Here is a 21,148-nt window from a genome sequence, read left to right as displayed (position 1 = left end):
ACAGTGTGCACACTGAACAGTACTGGAAACAACTGAAGTATTGATATTGGTACCAGGGGTAAGTCAGACCCCTAGTTGCAGGTCATTACAGTGCACTCCAAGCAACAATGCCTGAAGCTAATTTTGCAAGTCCAAGATCCTCTGCTGAGTCTCAAATTTCTGTTAATAGCTCCTTCAAAATACTGTTAATCATTGACTTTGGATAACTATTTATTATTTTGATTAATAGTTTAGTAATCCAACTCACTTTCAAAGCCTCCATCAAGGTTTTATTAGTGAAACTGATCACTAAGTCCAGGTCTATAATACTAGCATTTCTATATAGACCTGATATTTAATTATTTAAAAGGAGAAGGGTATGGTGCTTGCACTAAGCTTCTTTATTAAAATACTGAAGGCTTGGCAGTGAGGCAGGGGTTGCTCCCCTCCATGCTTAGTGTTTTATGTTTTTCTCAAATGGCTCCTTTTCAGAGGGCTCTTTCCCTTTTGAAGATAATCTGTTACTGCTGAAACTTTCTTTCAGAAAGCAGAGTCTGTGTAATACGTTATTTTGAAGCCCATTTTGTAATTGGGCATATATTATTGGCATTTTAAGTAATGGAAATGCACATTCCTTTTCATTGTGTGATTATAAATGCCAAATCCAGAGTAATGTAGTTTCATAGAATAGTAGTGTAGAATCATAGAATATTGCATGTTGGAAGGGACTCACAAGGATCATCTAGTGTAACTTCTGACAACACACAGGACCACCTAAAAATCAGACCATATGTCTAAGAGTGTTGTCCAAATGCTTCTTGAACTCCAGCAGGCTTGGTGCCAGCCCTGAAGTTGTCTAAAATTAAGTGGTTTGCTCAGAATACGCATACGTGTTTAAACTGCTTACTAAGTTAACACGTTTCTCTGTTCAGCATTATGCTACGTGATGCTAACGCTCATGTAAATGTGTCTTGTTTTGTAGCCCAAAATCTTCCAAATTCTGATTGGGAAAAGAAGGTGACTGACTATTTCAAAGAGAAATTAAAAGAAAATAATGCTACTAACTGGGTAAGGATCTCTTCTGTCATTCTTCTGGAGTTAGGATCTTAACCTGGAACTTAGGAACAGCATTCTTTTTACCTCTTAATTATTGCGGTGATCTGTTCTTTAGAAGCTCTTCCTTCTCAGAAGTGTATTTCTAGATTTTAGGCCTTTGTGATACAGATTAAAGCAACTGAAATGTAAATGACCTATGTAAAACAAAGATGTAAAATTCTAATTGAAACTGTGGAAGCCAATCCACTTGACTTTAGTGTACTGTTTTGCCCTGGGCCATAACTGCTAAATGCTGCCTGTTTGTAGCATCATCCAGTAGATGGCAGGAGCTGACAAATTCTGTCACTTCTGAAAGCCTTCAGGCCACCCTGTTAGTCTGCAGTAAGTGTTTGTACACCACGAGTTTCTGAGCTGCTGTTCATAAACCCCTTCTCACATGACCCTTTATTGCCATGCTGGAAACTTCGTGTGGGTTGAAGAACTACGTGCTTAGACTCTCACATTTGAGGAAAAAATACTCTGCTAAAACCGTGCTGTATTAGGCTGGGTCAGTTCTGGAAGTTCAGCAGGGAAGCTGTGCTTTAGGTTTAAAAATAAAGCATCCATACTTGGGTTGTGCTAGTGACTTCTTTTTTTTTTTCCCAAAGGCTGGCAAAAACGGCATCCTGGAACACCATAAAGTGGGTTAGAAAGTCTTGTGTCAAATCTGTTCTACCTAGGGCTAAAAAAAACAAGTGAAAATTATTTTTCTTCCTCTGTCAGTGAAAGTATTCTGTATTTAAATTTCAAAGACAGTTTACATCAAAGTATAAATGGCAAATTTGTGTTAAACTTGCAGCATAAGGAAGCTCTCTTAGTTGCTTATGAGGGAGCACAGTCTTGTTTCTTAAACTGCTATTTCTTATAGGGCCACTTCTGTTTTTTGCTGCTTTAATATTAGGTGTGCTTTTGCAATAAAAAATATACCCTTAAAATGTGAAAACTATTCTTATAACAAGTCCCATAATTTCAAGATATACTACATATGTGTGTGCTGTTTTTTCTTGTTTTTTGTTTTTTTTTTTTCCATTGACATGTTAACATATGTGAAAAAGAGTTGCCCACTGTGAGGGATTTGGAAATTGAAATACAGGTTTTCTGTGGCCTTTTGTTATAGAAATTGTGTGTACAATTGCTCCAGTACATAATATGTTGTAAAAGTGCTGTTAAATTAGATTAAAATAAGTAAATAAAATCCAATTTATTGCTCCCAGTTGAAGAGTTAGTTTAAAAATTTGTTGTAGAGTTCACGTATGCTTTCAGTGAACCAAAATGCATTTGTTAACAGTGTAGTGTTGGGATTGAAAAAGGGATGAGACTGGTGCCCAGAGAAGCTGTGGCTGCCCCATCCCTACAAGCACCCGAAGCCAGGCTGGATGGGGCTTTGGGCAACCTGGGCAGTGGGAGGTGTCCCTGCACATGCCAGGGGTTGGAACTGGGTGGTCTTCAAGGTCCCTTCCAACCCAAACCATTCTGTGATTCTAGCTTTGGAACTAGAAGAGTTTGGGAACTGTTAGTGTATGATAATACTAATTATTACCTTTAACAGCTATTGCGGGAACTCCCAATGTTGAGATACATGGCGCTTTGTTACTGCTTGGATTATGGCACTAGAAGTGGGGGGAAAGTACCCAAAAAATACAGTGTGTGCTACCTGATAAGGCACGGAATTGTCAGAGGCAATTAATCCTATCAACAGCAACAGATAAAAGTTTTAGCCAAGGAAAGGAGCAGTAGGATGTACCAGATAAAAATAAGTTGGTGACAGCTTTTGTGATGGTTTTGGTGTACTTCAAGGCACTTCTTAGTAAGCCAGTTGTTTAGAGCAAGCTCTCTTTTATAGGTTCCATCGCTGAATGATGTTCCCGTACATTACCTGAAGCCCAACAGTTTAGTGAAATTTCGCTGCATGGTTCAAGATATGTTTGATCCTGAGTTTTATATGGGAGTATACGAAACAGTTGACCCAAACACAAACGCACGTGTAAGTGAAAAACCAATTTATTATTTCAGGAAATGCTTAGCATTTTTCTGTTCTAGTCTTCATATTTCTCTAGTTTCTGAGTTAAATGTATGGAGCCTCGGCACTGTCTGATAGTAATTCTGTTTGTGGAGCTCAAATGGTATCAGTGATACATCACTGCTTATAATTCTGTTGGGGAATTTGGGGAATAAAAATTAGCTTAAAAAAATGAAAGCTTCAGCAGTGTGTCTTTGAAGAACTTAAGACTGCAATAATTTTGCTATAAATAATTCATACGCAGGGTGCTGTCAGAAAGGGAACGATTGCATTGTCTTTTCTCCTTCTTGACAGGTTTTGCATTTTGGTAAATACAGAGATGTGGCGGAATGTGGGGTAAGTTACACAAGTTATATGAATTTTGAGATGAAATATTGGACGGGAAGATGCAGTTTTTAAATGCAGTGTAACTTATTTGGTGCTTATCAGTGGATTCTTGGAAATGCTGTTCTTAAAAACACAAAATTAATCTAAGTTTTGGACAGCAGAGTATTCCTAACTGCTAATACACATTTGAAACTTAGCAGTCTTCCAGCTATTTCTCTTGCATTTAAAATTCATTTTGCTTGGGTGGGATCAGGGAGAAAGCACAACAAATCTTGAAAATTTCTGCTGTGGAAAACAACCAACTTTTGGTAGTACAGTGCTGTTAGGATCAAAACATTGTAGATGCAGACTGTTTAGGTTCCCTATTTCATGCAAATGTAATAGCGCGTGTTTGTTAAAAGTTCTGGCTCAGTAACTGTACCTATGGAATTAGTTTTAAAAACAAAAAACACTCTGATCAGATTTTTAGTATCATCATTTCTGTTGGTGTTGTAGCCTCAGCAGGAAATTGATCTGAACTCCTCGCAAACAGTCACCTTGGAGAGACAGACGTTCTACTGCGTTCCAGTGCCTGGGGAATCAGCATGGGTGAAAGAAATATCCTTTTTGTCTGCGCTAGTGCTGTGTTATACAAACAGTGACCATCAGCTAATTCATTAGATTTAAGGAAACAAATTATTTGAAGTTTCTTTTTTTTTTTTTTTTTTTTTTTTAGGCATGCGTAGATATAGAAGATAAAAGGAGAATTGGTTTTACGGAAGAATTAGGAGCATTTCTTTTTGATTTGCAAGAGATTTAGACTAGGTTTTCATCTGTGCTTGGGGGAATCTTGACTATTTCTCTTAATCTGTATTTGCATGTTTAGAAAACGGGAAGCTTCAGTTGAGCCATGGGCATTCCGTGGGTATTTTATAATTTCTGTGTGAGCATCCTAATTTAGAGTCTCATATGAGTACCTGTAGCTGAGCATGGTTGACAATAATTCTTGAAAAATTTTAAATACTGCTTTTAATGATTCAACGGTATGTCACTTTAGCGATGAGTACAGGAAATGGCTTGGGGAGACACGAATCATGGTTTAGTTTTTTGTAATAAAAGGGAGTTGAATTACCTGAGAGGAGTGGTTACAGGATGCTTTTAAAAGCTTCTGGGAGCTTATATCCTCTTCTCTGAGGGAGTGGGTGATGGCTAGAAACCTTGAAATATTTTGCATTTTGTAAGAAGGTGGATTTTGGTAAACATAATATGATTTGATATTTCCTGTTTTGAGTTCAGAATTTAAGAAAACTACTTGCCATTGGCACAGACTGCCAACACAACTTTAAAATTGAAGTAACATTTTCTTTGTAACCAAATGATTGGCAAGAGTTAGTTTTTGAGGAATGCTTATATCAAAGTTCTGCAGCTATGGGGATTTAAAAATGACCTTGACTATTATGAAAATACTGAGCATCATTTCAATGTTTGCTCATCATGCTAAAAAAAAAGTGTATAAACTTTATCAAAATTAATTTATAGATATGCCAGCAATGGTACCTTACAATTTCTGTGATTACGTTGAAAATAAACACACAGAAAATGTTTACATACTTGTATCAGCTAGCAACTCTTCTTACAAAGTCTGTTCTGTGGAGTTGAGCTGCAGAAGAGAGGAACTTGTTGAGATTGAGTTGTTTCTGACTGCCAGCGTGTTCTCTGGGCCTGAAGACAACGCTTTTTTTAGAGACTGGTAGTGGAAAAGGACTTGTTGGGGGTAGGTTGTGTCCATTTTCAACAAAGCCTATGATTGCTGTATGGTTCTAAAGCAGGTTGCTTTACATTGATGACGTCTCTTCAGATATGTAAGGTTTACATCATTATTTTAATATCTTGTTCAAAATCGCATATTCACATTTTGTTGCCAAAGCTTATTTTGCCTGGATTTTCTCAACTGAGTGTGGTGTTGTCCTTAATCCTCAATTTTACGCCTATATCAGTGCAAGCCAAGCGCGAGTTAGTCCTTCAACATCCTACACACCAAGTCGCCACAAGAGGAGCTACGAGGAAGATGAGGATATGGAACTGCACCCATCGAAGCAGAAAGAGCAACATATAGGTAATACTCAGAATTGACAACTGGATGTTAGGGTATTCTAGCAGAATTTGCAGGAATTCCATTTTTAGAAATGGAAATGTTTTCAGTTGTTTGAACTAGTAGTGTTACTGGAAACTTGATAACTATTTTGGTGGTTCTGTTGAAGTCATCAGTGGACTGAGTAGTGTTGGGTGAGCCTATGGTGTTGTGCTTGGATATTGTATGACTTGTTGGTATCACTTCCTAGAGTTAGTAACACAATTCCTAAAATAAACATTTTGTTCAGCACCACTTGTGTATTACATTTCCTAAATGACAGCACGTTAAGGGATTTATGGCAGCAGGCTGAAATTTAGGAGTTCTTATTTAATTTTCAACAAGGAGATTTAAAGATAATCTGGAGAAAATTGCAATTTCTTCTGTCTTACTGTGTGTGGATGTTGCTGCGTAAACTGAGGCCAAACTGCATCTTGATTAGATGATTCTTTGATACAAACAAAGATATTGCTTCTAAATATGTCTCCTACAGGCTTCCCTTTTTTAGCTTGTGCAAGATCTACGAATCTAAATTTGTAAGGGAACCAGATAAATATCAGATTCTTTGTAGCATCTTAAGGAAAGCTAGAAGAAACCTTTGAAGAAGATGGTATTGCCAAAACTGAGTTAGGATGATATGCAATGCCTACTCATTTTGTGATCTGTTTGTGAGCTATTTGTTTCAGTGCTTTTCTGTGGAGATGCCACTTAAACAAAATCCAAACCCGTGCTGGTCTTTTCTTTTTCTTTTTTTTTTTTTTAAAGACTTGGGTGAGCTGTCCTTTAAACAGAAAAATGTTCTTCTCTTCTTCTGAAGAGAAAATGGTTTAAAATTATCAGCCCAATTAAAAGAATAAAAATGCAGAGGCTATTGCTTTTATTTGGTGTTTTATGTCCATGTGGCTTGTTTACTGAATTTTAGGGTTTTATTTTTGTATTTGTACTGGTTTGCAAATGTTTTATTAGATAGTTTAGACTGTTTTGTCTTCATATTTGGACTGATGAATTGCAGCTTAGATTTTTGTAGCTTTGTTACTGCTGAACATCTAATGAGATTCTTAATGTAATCTGTTCTGTTGATGTGTACTGTCACCTTTAAAAATATCTAGTTAGACTCGAGATGCAGAAAGATACTGCCTGTGCAGTCCTACAAACTTTAAAATAATTGAATTGATGCAGTTCAGGCATTACATTTTGAAAATCAGGTTGTTTGGTCACATTTTATGAAGACTTTACTCATTACTAAGAGACACAGATCTGTACACACACTCCTGCTTATCTTGGTAAAATAGGTGAAACCTCTCTGTTTTGAGGCAGAATATTCTCTGTACTATACTGCTTTTTAAAAGTGTATTTTCCCTCTGGCTTTTTGTTAAATTAGTTGAATGCAATGTTGTTTGCTGTAGGAAGTTGTTCATTTTGCATTTCTGTTTAAAGAGCCCATGAACCCTCTGTTTTTCAGGCAGTGGTGGTGATATCCATGGATCTGGGGAGCCAAAGAGATTAGAAACGGAAGCTTCTGTGGGCCATCATCTCATTTCTCCCAACTGCTCCCCTCCTCTTGACTTAAATTTTCCATTGCCAGGAGAGAAAGGACCAGCATGTCTCGTAAAGGTAAAACGAACAGAAAGATGATGAGTATGACTGTGGCCCCAGTGAAGCAGACAATCTGAAGTTAAAGTGCGAGTAGCCTTTAGCTTATAGGCACTGTTGTCTTTCAAGTCCAAAAATCTTGTTTCTACAAATAATTACATTATTTCTCTTCGCTACTGCTCTCTTTAAATTGCTGAAATCATTCAACAGCGTTCATTGGATCTTCTCTGCTCTCAATGCTCTTGATGAGGGGCAGGAAGAAAGTGTTACCAGATGCTCAAGTATGGAGCTGATGCTGGCTTTTGGATCTTTGCTTTTAGGACCTGCCCTCTTAAAGAAAAAGTGATGAAACAAGAAAAAAAAAAAAAATTAGACACTTTGTATTGTACTTGAAATAGTGTTTAATTCTTTAGCATGCTGTATTGACTGTGAAACCTCCAGCACAAAACTTCTCTCTCTGTGGCAGGTATATGAGAGCTGGGATAGCTACAAAGTCAATGACGTTCTGGAGGTGTATGGCATTCTGTCTGTGGATCCAGTGCTGAGCATAGTAAACAATGAAGAAAGGTAAGGCTTAGCTGGCGTGTGATTCTGAAATGCAGGATGTTTTTAATTTTAATGGGCAAAATAGTTTTGGTTATCCCTTTAATTCAGGCAGTAAAGAGTGTAAATACATTAAAAAAAAAAATAGCATACAAAAATAGGTACATCCATACTCTGGAATACATGATGCGTTTTGTTTTATAGGGTGTTGTACAGTCTGTAAAGAGGAATTGCTTCTGTAGCTAAATGTACCGTGAGCTTTCATGCCTATTTAACATTCAGTGATCAAATGAATAGGAAACAGCGCTTTAAAATGATAAAAATATGCTTTTAAAATTTGTAATTCCCTGAAAGTTGTTACCGTAAACAGTTCAGTAAAATATTAAAAACAAACAAAAATGTATTCATAGATAGTGAAAGTGACCGAAATGAGTGTGAATCGGGATGAATTTTTCATTAATTAAAGTTGTACCATCATATTATACTGCTGGTAGAAACTTCTGGTTTCACCTGCTGTTCTGTGATTACTTACTTGACAAAATACCATATAACCCAGAGAGATGCAAGAAATCGATTACTAAAATAATATTAACAACCTGCCTAACACAGGTACTACTAATGCCTTGAGCTTCAAATAAGTAATTCGTGTTGGTAACTTTTATCTTTTTGATAAGTACAATATCAGGAGTGCAGTGTGTCCTTTATAGTGCCAGCTTCTTAAAAGGAACTCGGCCTGGTCAGCTGCTTTTGGTTATCATCTTTCTGACAGAAAGCTAATCCTGGATTGACAGCTCAGTTGGTGTCATAGATTTATTTATTTTTTCCTGCATGTCATTCTATCGCAAATAGACAAAGTGGCAGTGTTTAGTAATGTTTTCTAATGTGAAGATGCTAAACAAAGAAGTTTCCTTTAGTAGAAAGAGATGACAGTCAGTCAGTGAACTGCTGAAGAAGCATTGAAGCCATGAAGCCTTTCAGCTTTAAAGACCAGTTAAAGTTTATCAAATTTATACTAAACTTCACTGTAATCTGATATGTAGAAACTATGATCCAAAGGTGACCTGGTAGGGATTTTTTTTAAGGCATCATCAGGAAGGCCAAAGCTTGTATATCTGAACTTTTAAATAGAGAGGTAATACCTGCAAGTTTGAGTTAGGTATATTGGGATTTTTTTTTACTCAGCCAGTGATGTAGCTGTTACGTGACTGTCCAGAAGATTTCGTTGTCAATTTCTGGAACCCAGGTAGAATATGAAAATCCCACAAGGGCATACACAGACAAATGTAATAGATTGGTATGTTATTTATTGAGAAGTTGCTGTGGAGCCCTTATCCAGTGCTTGCTGGATGTTACATTAAGTAACATTTCATGTTAAGCTGCATCTTATTAAGTGGTGCAGCAAATAATAAGCGTGGTCTGTTGTTGGGTTTGGTTTGGTTGTTCACTTCGTTTTGGTTTGGTTGGTTTGGAATTTTTTTTTCCTATTAAAAATAAGAATCTGTTACTTTATGAAAATCATAGGATCCTACTTCTTTGATCAAGCATGGTCTGGTGGTTCTGTATTGTTGGTTATGTAATTGTGGTTCAGTATTTATGGTGCTTATAAAAATCATAAAGATGACAGTTCTTGTGGTTTGAGTACAGGAGCAGTTGCCAGGCATTGGGAGCAGATGTTGGGAACGCAGACGCGCTGTGTTTGTGGCATGGTCTCAGCTGCACATGGTCAGGTGGAGAAGTTTGCATGGAATGTTTTGAAGTTCAGTTGTGCTGTGCCCTTTCCTAGGGATAACTCAACCCTCGATCCTATGGAGTGCATGGACACAGCAGAAGAGCAGAGAGTACACAGTCCTCCAGCCTCCTTAGTCCCCAGAATCCACGTGATTTTGGCACAAAAATTACAACACATTAATCCATTGCTGCCTGCGTGCCTTAATGAAGAGGAGAGTAAAACCTGTGAGTATCTGAATTTGACTTCATTCATTGTAGATGTAAACGTGCACTTTGCTAGTACATATGAACAACTACTTCTTGCCAGTGATTCATGCACCTCTGAGCAAAGATTTGTGTTTAAATCTTTCTAAACGAGGAGTCATTCAATACTACAGAACTGGGCAAGGTGCAAATGCCTGTGTTAATGCAATGCTTATGTGCTGCTTTTTCTGAAATAAATGTGACTTAAATGAAAATTGTTCTGGATAAAGCCCAAAGACTTCAAGTTTTTCAGCTGTAAGATTGCTTACATTACTTTCAAATGGAGTAGTGAATTGCTGGAAAACCAGATTTCCAATGTAGCATAAGCATGAAAATGAGAAACATACAGGGTAAAGAATTATGATATTGTGATGATAAAAAGGCAATTCTGTTCTTAACTAACTGCTGCTCTTTGTGGCCTGTGTGACTGCTACCCAAAGCCAGTAATACTCAGTGGGAAAACGAATGACTGTTTGTTTTTCCTAGACTGCTTTGGAGTAACTATTTGTCTTCATCTAGCTGTAACAAAGTAAGCTTTTACGTAGAGGAAAGGGGCACGTTTTCTGATATTTTTTGTCTTCTGCTCTTTTAACAGTTGTTTCTAACTTCATGTCTGAGCTGTCACCAGTGAGAGCAGAGCTGCTTGGGTTCCTCACACATGCGTTCTTGGGAGACAGTTTGGCCGCCGAGTACCTTATATTGCATCTCATCTCCACAGTGTAAGTGTTCTGGTGTTTGCTGAGAATTTATATCTTCATCTTTTAAGACATTTCCTTTTGGGGGATTCTTCACCATTCTGCCAATGAGTGGCAGAAATAGTTTAAATACTATTCCAGCAGTACCTTATCCACCTAAAGTTGTCCTGTTGTAATAGATGCAGTAAATGTATTTTGTTGACTGAGAATACCAAAAGTTTTGTAAGAAGGCCAGTTTCATGGTGATATATCCATTCAGCATTGCTTTGATAGTTGGACAAAATCTCCAAAATAAGCAAGCTTAAGCAGAGGTAGGGTGAAATCTTTTTGTCTTTAACTTTTTGTAGAGTAGGACATGCGACTGGCTTCTCAAAGACAGCATTTGTTATCTTTATTTACCAACTTCAATGGTTATTGTTTACGTAGTAGAAGATACTGAAAGGTGCAGTCTGGGACTGTGTTTAATTAACGTAGGCATTTAATGATAAGTTCAAGTGACTCATATTTAGCAAGCGGTAGAAATTTGCTACCTGAGCTGATGCTGCAGCTCAGTGTGCATACATTTTGATCCACCTTCATTGCTGATTAAAATGAATTTGCTTAAAGTTCTTTTGTGTTGGTTTAAACTGTCACTGGATGAAAGAGCACCATCCTTTGACTCATGAAAATTTCAGGTGTGAAACTTCAGGCAATCTGTTTTGAATAGATTATTTGCTAGGTTTTAATTTTAGACTTTATTCAGAATGGATTCCAATTTTTTTAAATGTAATTTGTATACAAACCACTTGTTCTGTGGTTTTCAAAAATCCCGTTTTGCTACGGAGTGAATGACCACTAGAGGAAGTGTTTAGACAATGCTCTCAGACATAAGGTCTGACTTTTATTTTTTGGTGGTGTTTTTTTGTTTGTTTTTGTTTTGTTTTGTTTTTTGTTTTGTTTTGTTGGTTGTTTTTTGTGGTTTTTTTTTGGGATGGTCCTTTATGAAACTCGCAGGCAGATGAGTCCTTGTGTGGGTCCCTTCCAACTCAGGATGTATTATAATGTTTTCAAACCAATGTATGAAAAATCTAGTACAGCACAGATGCTTAATAAAAGTTATTTCAGAGCTGTGAGTGGAATCAGCATCTTACCTTTGTCATACCTGCAAGTGACGTGTAAAAACCTCCAAGGTATTTCTCAGCATCAGCATAGATCCAATCGTAATGCCACAGCAGTGTAATTACCAGCTGGAAGGCTTTCTGCTGGCTTTGTGCACAGTCTGCCCAGAACCCTGGTCCCTAATTCCCATATAAATACACATACTTCAGTATCACTGTGCTTTTATTTATGTATGCACTTTGTGCTCTTGGGTTAGACTGTGAATGCTCTATCACTTAGACTAGAATGTGCTTTCTCTCTTAGCTGTATCACAAAAAAAAAAAAAGTTGAAATTTGTCAAGAATGGGGAGAAGATATACAGTAAGAAGAAGGAGAGGAAAGCTGAGGGCAGGTAAAGGAAACGAACGAGCATAATAATTAGGGAAATTGAGTAGTAAGAAAGAGAAAGGATGAAGGAGTATTTACAGCAGAACACAAGGAGAAGAGAACATATCACAGGATCTCAGGCTCTATAAATGTACTGCTTTTGTGCAATGCTGCAAAGCCTGCCAAAGCAGTGTGCAGCCTAATTTAGCTCCTTGGATGCTGGAGAAGGAGGAAGAACAGGACTGTTACTATGTATGTATTAGCATTGAAACCCTGCTAGCTATCAGAGGTGGCACGCAGCACTCAAATTGAGTGGTATCTGTGATCACCGGGTTAATCAGATGCTTGCCTAACCTGCTCTGCTTTTGGTTTAGTTATGCAAGACGAGATGTGCTTCCTCTGGGAAAATTCACAGTCAACTTGAGTGGATGTCCAAGGAACAGCATCTTCACAGAGCACATATACCGCATCATCCAGCAGCTCGTTCCCGCAGTAAGAACAACGGCGTTATAGTCTTGTAATGCTTTTAGTCATAAATTTGGGGTAATTGGTTCAACCAAATAAACTTAGTTAAAGACAAGCTCATTAAACAAAGGTCCTGATAGCCATCTAAAGGGCAGATAAAAAGGAGATGCTTCATTTTGCCTTTCTGGGTTGATTTATCTAAACGCATAGAACGCTTAATTATTGTGTCATTACTGTTCGTACCTGAGTTTGTGGATACTGTTCTGCAGAAAGTTCATAGTAATTTGATTTGGGGCCATAATTATTATGTTGTGTCAATAATTTATTGGTGGTTTTTTTGGTTATTCTAGGCATGCAGTACAAGTGTTAGGTTTTGGTTCTTAACAGAATTATTTTCCTTTAGTAATGTTTTTTAGGCATCTAGTATAAATGGATAGGGTAAAATGTATTCTGTGGCGTGGTAACAAGTTTTGTTTTACTTGCTGTGGAGGTTCACAGTTGCAGCTCATGCTAAAGGAAAAACTACTTACTAGGGACGTTGGAGGAGGGGAAATGCACTGATGAGTTTCTTTTCCCGTTACAGTCCTATCGCCTACAAATGACAATTGAAAACATGAACCATTCACGATTTATCCCACACAAAGACTACACAGCTAATCGCTTAGTCAGCGGAGTACTGCAGCTTGCCAGCAACACTTCCCTTGTAGTGGATGAGACTCAGCTTGAGCAAGGACAGCTTGACACAACAGGTAGGGTGTTTTTGTTTTTTCTAATTAAAAAAAAGTGTATGGAGACAACAAAGATTGATACATTTCATTGACAGTAGTGCTGATTGTGTCCCAGTGATCACTTTCTATTCCAGAACTCTTGGTTTCCATATCCTCTTTTGGTGTTCAAAGTAGTGTGCTGCCTTTTCAGACAACTTAGAGCGTTTTCTACTGGTTTGTTTGGCTTTGTGGCTTGTGGGTTTTTTTGTTTTGTTTTTCTAACTGTTTCTGCTTTCTGGAAGTTTTTGCTTGGAGGTGCTGGTATTGAGTCAAAATGAATAGCTCTTCAATGAAAAGTCCTACACTTATTTTTCTCAAGAGTCCCTTTATTGGGAAGTAGTCTCTGTCCCAGACCACAAATGGCTGATAATGAAACACCCTGTGTAGTGTAGGTGCATTGTAGAGTACTCTGGACAGCATATTTGATACTTGATGGAAGAGGCCACGCATTGGAATAAGTCTTAGTCCAAACTACCTCTGATTAGAATAGTTTCAGTTCCACCTAATGGTTTTGGTTCCCCCTAAGACAAGCCATTTCTGCAATAATTTGACATGATGATATATTTTTCAACTGTCCAGTCTTGCTGGCCAATCTAATGATCTCTCTCCAGCAAGGCTTTTTTCCTTACACTGTTAATTCACATTTGCATTCTGTCACAAAAGTCACAGTGTTTTGTCGTCTTCTGAGAGGAAAATTTTTCTGTGTAAGTAGTTATCTGGCTTTGTAGAACAAGAGCAAATTTAGACTTAAAGAACTATTGATTTCCATCTTAATAAACGGTTGTGCCTATATGGAAGATGGCACAGACACACCTAAGAAAAGTCTGCAAGAATTTTTCTAGAATTTCTTTTTTTCAAGATTTTTTCAAGATTTTTTGTTCATTAAAAACAGTGTGGGGGGGGGAATCAGGTCTGACGCTTGAGACCATTTTTCAGAGAATTTTTTCTTGCTTTTCTAGGTGTACATAATGTGAAAGCATTGGGTAATCTGATAACTTGGCAGAAGGTGGATTATGATTTCAGTTACCACCAGATGGAATTCCCCTGCAATATTAACGTTCTGATCACCTCAGAGGGCCGATCACTCCTACCGGTATGGCGAGGTCATCTTGAATTTGGGGAATCATTAGGGTTGGTAGCTACTTAAAGCACTGAGTGTACCATTCCGGGGACAAGGGAAGATGGGAAATGTTTTGTGAGCAGTGGTGGATGTAAGAGATTCACCTTCCATGCCTCTTGATTGGGAACAAAATACTGATGGCATTGTCTAGTGGCTGAAGTTGCTAATGGATATTGCACCAATGGGTCAAGTCTGCAGATAGATGACTCTCAAAGCCTTCATGTACAGCAGCTTCTGCAGGCGTAGGTGTATGAGTAAAGAGCAACAGCTCTGGCACTGACCCTAGCAGCACTGCGTAGCCCAACCTTACGAATCTCGGACCGCTTGCTTTCTAGCTTTTATGAACTGAGAAATTGCTCTTGCCTTCAAGGAAAAGCCGTTCCTGCTTGAATAAGAACTTCACAGTGGATTTCACAGATGGAATTGTTAAATATTTAAAAATAATTACTTCAGTTCTGGGAAATAGTGAGTTTTGTTGCCTTAGAGGTTAAATAAATCTTGGAATAGGAAAACACGATGTGAAAAGGGATGATGTGTGATTTTATTTTTCAGTCAGATTGCCAAGTCCACTTACAACCACAGATAATTCCACCAAACATGGAGGAGTACATGAACAGCCTCCTAACAGCAGTGCTCCCTTCTGTGTTGAACAAATTTCGAATCTATCTCAGTTTACTGAGGCTGCTCGACTACAGTATATCTGATGAAGTGACCAAGGTATGGAAGACTTCACGAGTATCTTCTCCATTGTCTATTTGCAAAGAAAGCACCTTAAGAGAATGGTATTGTACTTGCCTATTGCTCTCCCTGGCAGTGATTGTTGGAAGCTTTCTTTAAAAATCAAAAGCAGTTTCTTGCCCTGAATGTGAATTCAAGGGTGTGTAGTTGTATTTCAGTATATACTTTATATGCATCCTGCTTGGTAAAACTCATTTTCAGAATAATTACTTTCAAAGACGAGCTAGCCTATTTTTACCCCAGCTGGCTTCCTGACAATGTTTCTCCTGTAATTTAAGGCTAATTATGGTGTTTAGCTCCTTGAAGGCTTATCTGATACTGAAGATTCTTTTTGCCACTCAGTTACGTGCTGTGTTGTTTGTAGGCAGTAGAAGAAGACTTCGTAGAAATGCGCAAGAATGACCCTGAGAGCATAACAGCTGATGATCTGCACAGAACTCTGCTGGTAGCAAGGTGGGTAGCAGCCTGCTTGAACTGAAGGCTTCCCAGCGAGCTGGAACCAAACCAAGGCTGTACTTTGATATTTGTGTGAGGCTGGCTGGCAAACGAAAGATGGAATCTGTGACAGAAAAAAAGATTCTTAATTCAGAGTGTTTGAAGGCAGAGTGTTGCCTTTTCTAGTTCTTAGGTTAATGAAGGAAAACTGTTTTTGTCCTTGTATTGTATCACGTGTGACAGCTTGAACAAGCTCTTAATTGTTGTTTCTGTTCACCTAGGTTCCTATCTCTCAGTGCGGGGCAGACAACGCTGTCAAGAGAAAGGTGGCTGAGGGCGAAACAACTGGAGGCACTACGTAAAGCCAGACTTCAGCAGCAGAAATGTGTTAATGGGAATGAACTCTAATGTTCTGTGGATGTCACTGAGAATTTGTCTAATCCTACATGGAACCCATACTAAATCGGGATATTGTTTATACCAGTTTTTTTGTAGATAATTTATACCAAAATGTTATGGATATTTACCCATGCAGTCTGAACACACTATCTCTGTTCAGCCACTTAAACATATTTTATGAAATTTTTTTGGAGCCTGTTTTGTAATTGAGAATTGGTAACAATGAGCAAATTGTTTGATATTAAACTTTAATACTGAATGTGTGTAAACTCATTTCCTTTAAAAGTAGGAAAATTTAACCCAAACAGGGGTAGGCTTTATTTTGAAATAAGCGTGATGGAGTTCTTGAACTACTTAATTTTGAGGAACAGAGGTTTCTGCTAAATAGCTTATATAGATGAAACTTTTGACTGCAGGTATCTGAAGCTGTATACTGCTCTTCCTGTTAAGTAAGGGATGCTGTTCCCCTCTGAGCAGCAGCATAATGATGATTATAGTGTGATGAAAAGAATTTATCTAAAATTCCACTAGGAACTATCTCTTTACTATATTTAGAGAAGACTAACTTGTAAATTCCCCTGAGCTGCACTCTGGTGTAACTTCTAAAGTATACATGTAACTGGAGAGGGGTGATACGCATGTACTAGTGCAAGAAATATCCTAATATCTCTATTACCAGTAACGCACCACTTTGATTCTTTGAATAATACCAACTAAACATTAAGAAGGGTCTGCCTACTCACACTGCAGTGTGCAGTGAGTGTCAGGTCACACTGCCCCAGTGCTAATGGGACTTGCAGAACTGGTCTCACACAGGGCTGGTTTGGGTGAAATACAGCTCCACTACAGAGTCAGAAAAGACTGCAGAAGGACTGTAATAATAGGGCAGGGCTGTCCTCATGAGGAACTCAGGAGAGGGCTGCAAGAATCAGAGTAGTGCTAATTAGTTCTAAAGATGACAAGATAGTGCTTCACTTCTTTTATGAACAAGAAAAAAAGCTAAAAAGTAAAAACCAGTCCAGAGGCTTGCCCCTTCCAGTTATGCTCTTGCTTGCCTCAGCCTCAGTATCAAATCTACTTGAAATACAAGACTTTCAAGCAGGAAGGTGTGAGAGACATGAATTCACCCCTAACTGGCAAAAGACTCAATACAAAAATACTCTTAACAAAGTGGAGCTTGATGCCCTTTTACCTCACTCAGCTTATAGAGTACTAAAGATGAATATTCCTGGTTTTGTCTTACTTGTTCCACATTAACACAATGTTAAGCAATCAGCTGAATGACTACAGAAAAATGTCTTAAGAATACAAGTCTGGCTAGGAAGGATTTTGGAAAGCTTTCTTCCAGTGACACTCAGGGAATGGTTTGACGTGTTGGCACATGATTTCAAACTGTCTGTTATTTATAGTATTTAGACAAGGCTTAAACTGAAAGAATATTTTCAGATTACTGCCGATCTGCTTTTCAGAAGCTGATGATCCCCTATAGGAGATGAGGAGCTCGTTTCCACACAGACAAGCCCCAGACTGCTCCCTAAGCCACCTTTTTCAAGGTAGCAGTGGGAGGTATAGGATTGACATCACAGATACCAATACCCCTGTCCTCCTGTGCTAAGAAGCAGTACCAGCACACACTGCAAGCACACAAGTTTGTAAAGGGACTGGTTTAGCTCACAGAAGTCACAATGTAAATATTTATGCAGACCAATTTTCGCCCAACAGAATCACAGCAAAATACCTTCCAGGCACTCCCACTGTGCAAATTTCTTCTCCCACTCCCAGACGCTTTGCCAGTACAAAGGCTTAGGCAGTTTTAGGTGCACCTTTTGGACTGTCTGACCTTTTCTCTCCTAAGGCGAGGACTCTAGCACTGCAGTTCCAGGAGAAAAAGGATAAAGACTTAAGTCATTTGTCAGGTAAAGGGTCACAATAACCCACCCTCCCTTGAAACTTAAAGTCCCAGGATTCTTCAGTAGCATGTCTTGATACCATATCCCAGAAAGCATCTTTTTTTTCTTTTTTTAATTTTTTTTATTAAAATATTTCATATATATATTGTTCACATTAAAATACAGCAGTAGTTTAATTTTAAATAGAGCCACAAATATAGACACTCAAAAAAAAAAAAACCAAACCCACATCACTTGAATCAAATAAATAAATCAAAAAGTTTCAGACCATCAGGATTAGATGATAATGATTTCAGATAAACTAGAAGTCCTAAGACACTGTACTAGCCTACCCATATGACACTAGCTTCTTTAAACACCACGTGCAGCCTATCTACAGTACATGTACTAGAACAGAGAGGCACTGGATCTATAACAGTGGTTAGAGTTAAGGAGGTTGGATTTGCAAACCACAGCATAGTAAGATCCTGCTTTACAGTAGCTTTTAGACAGTGTCCTACACTAGAATGGCATTGCAAGGCATTTCTGGAAAAGAATAATTTAGATTTCATTTTTTGACACATACACGAGTACTTTCTTAACCCAATTCCCAGCACGAGTGGAAGTTTAGCCTTATCCTGCAAGTATGCAAAGCTTGAGCTGGTAATGAATTTGGTTTTGATTAAATAATGACAACTATGCTCTGATGTCAACACTGACTTTATGAAATGGTATGCTTGCCTTGTTTTAAGAGATATTTGAACTCCTCTATCTGGACAGTTAGCATATATTAAGGAAGTCAGAGCACAGAGGGACCCAGTGCCTAAGGTCTGGCTCATCTATCTGGCTCATCTTGCTTTATACAAGGCAAAAAAACTGAGCAAGTTGCCACCGTTCAGAATTGGAAACAATGGAATAGAACAGCTTTAATACAGATGAAGCAATTACAGGGAGTTTGCTCCATTTCCCATTACCTCAAAATGAATCTACAAACTAAATTTGCACTGCAGGATTGTATTTGCGATTGTACCAATACACAGTATCTATACTGAAAGTGTCCCAGGAAGTGTGGAAAGAAGAGGACAGCAAGTTTTAATTACTGGTTAATGTAATTAAATATATAAAAAAAAAAAAAAAAAGCATTAGGTCCCATTGTGGAGGCACAATTCATAGAAAGCTACATCTAAAACGTGAATGGAAACAAGTAAAAATACTACTCCAAAAATAAATAACACGTGATTTACCAGGAGGTTATTTTGCTGGTGCAGTGCAAGGAAAGTAAGGTCACAGAAGTGCAGTATAACCATTTTAGTACAAATACTCTCTACATAAGTCAGGAGAGCTACAAAATTAGTCTCAAAAAAATAACTGTGCAACAAATCTAAGATAAACAGCATGCTTATTAAAACCCAGTGTCTAAACTACCTGTTCAAATATGATTTACCCTTCTTTTGTATCAGCTGCCTAAAGGAATTCTGAAGCTTGGTCACAACCAAATTCATTTGCATCTCGCACTTACTGTAAACAAGTTTCTAAATATTTTGATCCCAGTATTCAGTAGCAGTTCATGCTACAATGAGCTCTGATGTTAAAAAAAAAAATAAGTATTGTATTAACAGACGACTAGGACACAAATTAGCAACTAAATTTGAATTATTCGCGTCTGGCATTGTGTAAACATTTCTTTCAGTTCTCTTTGCTTGACTTCATTTATAGCTTCTGGGTCTGCAGGGCTCTTCTGAACCTTTGCCACGGCAAAATTAATCCCTTGAGTCAATCCTGCTTGCGTGATGTTAGCAACCTGGACCATGGAACTGCGAATTTTAGCAAAAGGAGAGACAGCTCTGCTGCTGCTACTGTCAGCTGGGGAAGGAGTCGTGTGAAGTCCTGTCTCAAGGATACCAGATGCAGACCCTGGGCTTCTATGAGATTTAGTCAAGTCAGTCCCTTCAACAGCTAAGAGCTGATTTGGCTCGGAAGACTGGACATCCAGCTTGGATGGTCTGGAAGGAACGTCTCTGATGGTTTCAGCCTTGCTTTCTGCTTTCTTACAGGTATTATTGCTGGTTTTATTTATCATGGGATGCGGCTCTTGAGAGCAAGCCTCTGCCTCAGAGCTGTCCGACACCTTGTTCTGGGCGTCGTGTACAAACCTCTGACAGTACACATCGATGGGCTTCGCAAACTCCATCTCCGCATTGTCAGCAGAAGGTACAGGTACGTCCTCGCAGTCCGACTGGCCAGCCTGAGTGACATGGACCTCGGACGGAACGTGAATGCTGATGGTCATGTCAGTGCTGCTTATAGACTGGGAACGACTACCCAGCCGAGGAGCTGATGCGATGATACCGCAGCTAGGCAGCACGTAGTCTGTCTGCCCGATGTTCTCCAGGGAGTCAGTTAGCTGGTTGTCCTCATCAGATTTAGAATTGGTCAGGAAATCATCTGAGTGGAACGAATCATTATCTGACATCTCTGTATCAGATTCAGCATGAACTTTAGCATCTGCCACCGGGTTCTCTAAAGTTTCAAGGCTGCTATCTGATTTCCAAAGATTAACTTTCAAATTTGGTTTTAAAAAATTGACTTTTACTTCAGGCTTGGTAAAGCTGCCTAACTTCCGAAGATTGCTAATGTTCACATTGGATTTAGTTTGTTTCACTTTTTGGTTGAGAGATGAGAACTTGCTCAGTAAATAGTTCTTCCCTTGGGCCAGGGATCCTCTGTTCTGAGACCGAATGCCAATGATGTCTTCATGAGGTTTACTGCTCCTCCTGGAAGAAAAAATAAATTTCTAATGCACAATCATGGCATTTTCATTTATAAACCCCGAGTATTCACCATCTTCCAGTCTATTTCCATAATAGAGATTGGAATTTTAGTAAAGGTTATCTTTCCCATACATAATTGTACCCATATAAGCTAATCAAATTTTTAAAAAAAAACAAAGAGCATGCCACAGAACAGCAGCCAAACAAGGAGAAAAGCAAGCTTATGCAAACGTTTTTAGTTTTGGATGAAACTCGATCTGAGTTCTGTGTACTTATAACCCTAACTCTGTTCATGCTGTACCCAGCATCCAGATACCAAGACGTTCTTTTTATAAGAGTTAAACATCACATCATCTTCTATGAATGTTCTTCAAACAAGACCTGAAATGTTATCTGGGCTTGTTGAATACTCGTCTGCATTGGAATCAACATGGAAGTAATTCCATCATTAGTTTCTTTCCTACCTACAGAACTAATAAAGCAGATACCAAGTTCAGGTAGGAAGTTAATTCACAATTAGTCTGTCAAATTGATCTGATTTGCAGTACATTACTTACATTTGACAATGTATATTCTATGTAAACATAAATGTACAAAATAACATTCTTGTTTGCACTTCTAAGCAAGCACCTGCAGACAGTGACTACTGAAAGCAGCGTATGAACAAATTAAGCCCTAGCACGTGACTAAAAGAAACAGTTTGGTTTCTAGCTACTTACCTGTTACCATGTACTGAAAGCCACTGAGAAGAGAGCAAAAGTGGAACA

The 21,148-nt window shown here is 38.3% G+C and overlaps 2 protein-coding genes across 4 annotated transcripts in view; one reads left to right on the top strand and one right to left on the bottom strand.

Annotated features, from left to right (window-relative positions):
• Nucleotides 1-966: 966 nt before the first annotated feature.
• Nucleotides 967-15,980, top strand: MCMBP (minichromosome maintenance complex binding protein). 2 transcript variants are annotated; one of them, XM_084289934.1, is made up of 15 exons: nucleotides 967-1,047; nucleotides 2,918-3,058; nucleotides 3,389-3,430; nucleotides 3,917-4,018; nucleotides 5,387-5,516; nucleotides 6,994-7,145; nucleotides 7,591-7,691; nucleotides 9,451-9,620; nucleotides 10,234-10,357; nucleotides 12,172-12,289; nucleotides 12,846-13,011; nucleotides 13,989-14,122; nucleotides 14,702-14,866; nucleotides 15,252-15,340; nucleotides 15,604-15,980. In XM_084289934.1, the coding sequence occupies exons 2-15, from the start codon at nucleotides 2,984-2,986 to the stop codon at nucleotides 15,728-15,730; spliced, it is 1,695 nt and encodes a 564-aa protein (XP_084146060.1). In that variant the 5' UTR covers nucleotides 967-1,047; nucleotides 2,918-2,983; the 3' UTR covers nucleotides 15,731-15,980. The 2 variants fall into 2 exon arrangements, with proteins under 2 accessions (XP_084146060.1, XP_084146061.1); XM_084289935.1 differs by lacking the exons at nucleotides 967-1,047; nucleotides 2,918-3,058; nucleotides 3,389-3,430; nucleotides 3,917-4,018 and adding an exon at nucleotides 5,093-5,174 and having other exon boundaries at nucleotides 5,398-5,516.
• Nucleotides 15,981-17,746: 1,766 nt separating this feature from the next.
• The window catches only part of INPP5F (inositol polyphosphate-5-phosphatase F), a 38,859-nt gene continuing 35,457 nt past the window's right edge, over nucleotides 17,747-21,148 (bottom strand). For both annotated transcript variants that reach the window (XM_084289813.1, XM_084289814.1), the window contains one exon: nucleotides 17,747-20,384. In XM_084289813.1, coding sequence (XP_084145939.1) covers nucleotides 19,253-20,384 — 1,132 coding nt within the window. In that variant the 3' untranslated portion in view covers nucleotides 17,747-19,252. The remainder of the gene's footprint in view (nucleotides 20,385-21,148) is intronic.

This window comes from Netta rufina (assembly GCF_964035555.1).
Source record: "Netta rufina genome assembly, chromosome: 7".
Taxonomy (NCBI): Eukaryota; Metazoa; Chordata; class Aves; order Anseriformes; family Anatidae; genus Netta; species Netta rufina.
Note: the sequence above shows the minus strand (reverse complement) of the source record. Positions and strands in the feature narration are given on the sequence as shown.

Excerpts from the sequence above, each read along its gene's own strand:
- MCMBP (XM_084289934.1), top strand. The coding sequence starts at position 2,984 with ATGGTTCAAGATATGTTTGATCCTGAGTTTTATATGGGAGTATACGAA. Across the intron at positions 3,431-3,916 it reads GAGATGTGGCGGAATGTGGG|CCTCAGCAGGAAATTGATCT; the intron begins GTAAGTTACACA and ends TTGGTGTTGTAG. Across the intron at positions 5,517-6,993 it reads GCAGAAAGAGCAACATATAG|GCAGTGGTGGTGATATCCAT; the intron begins GTAATACTCAGA and ends TCTGTTTTTCAG.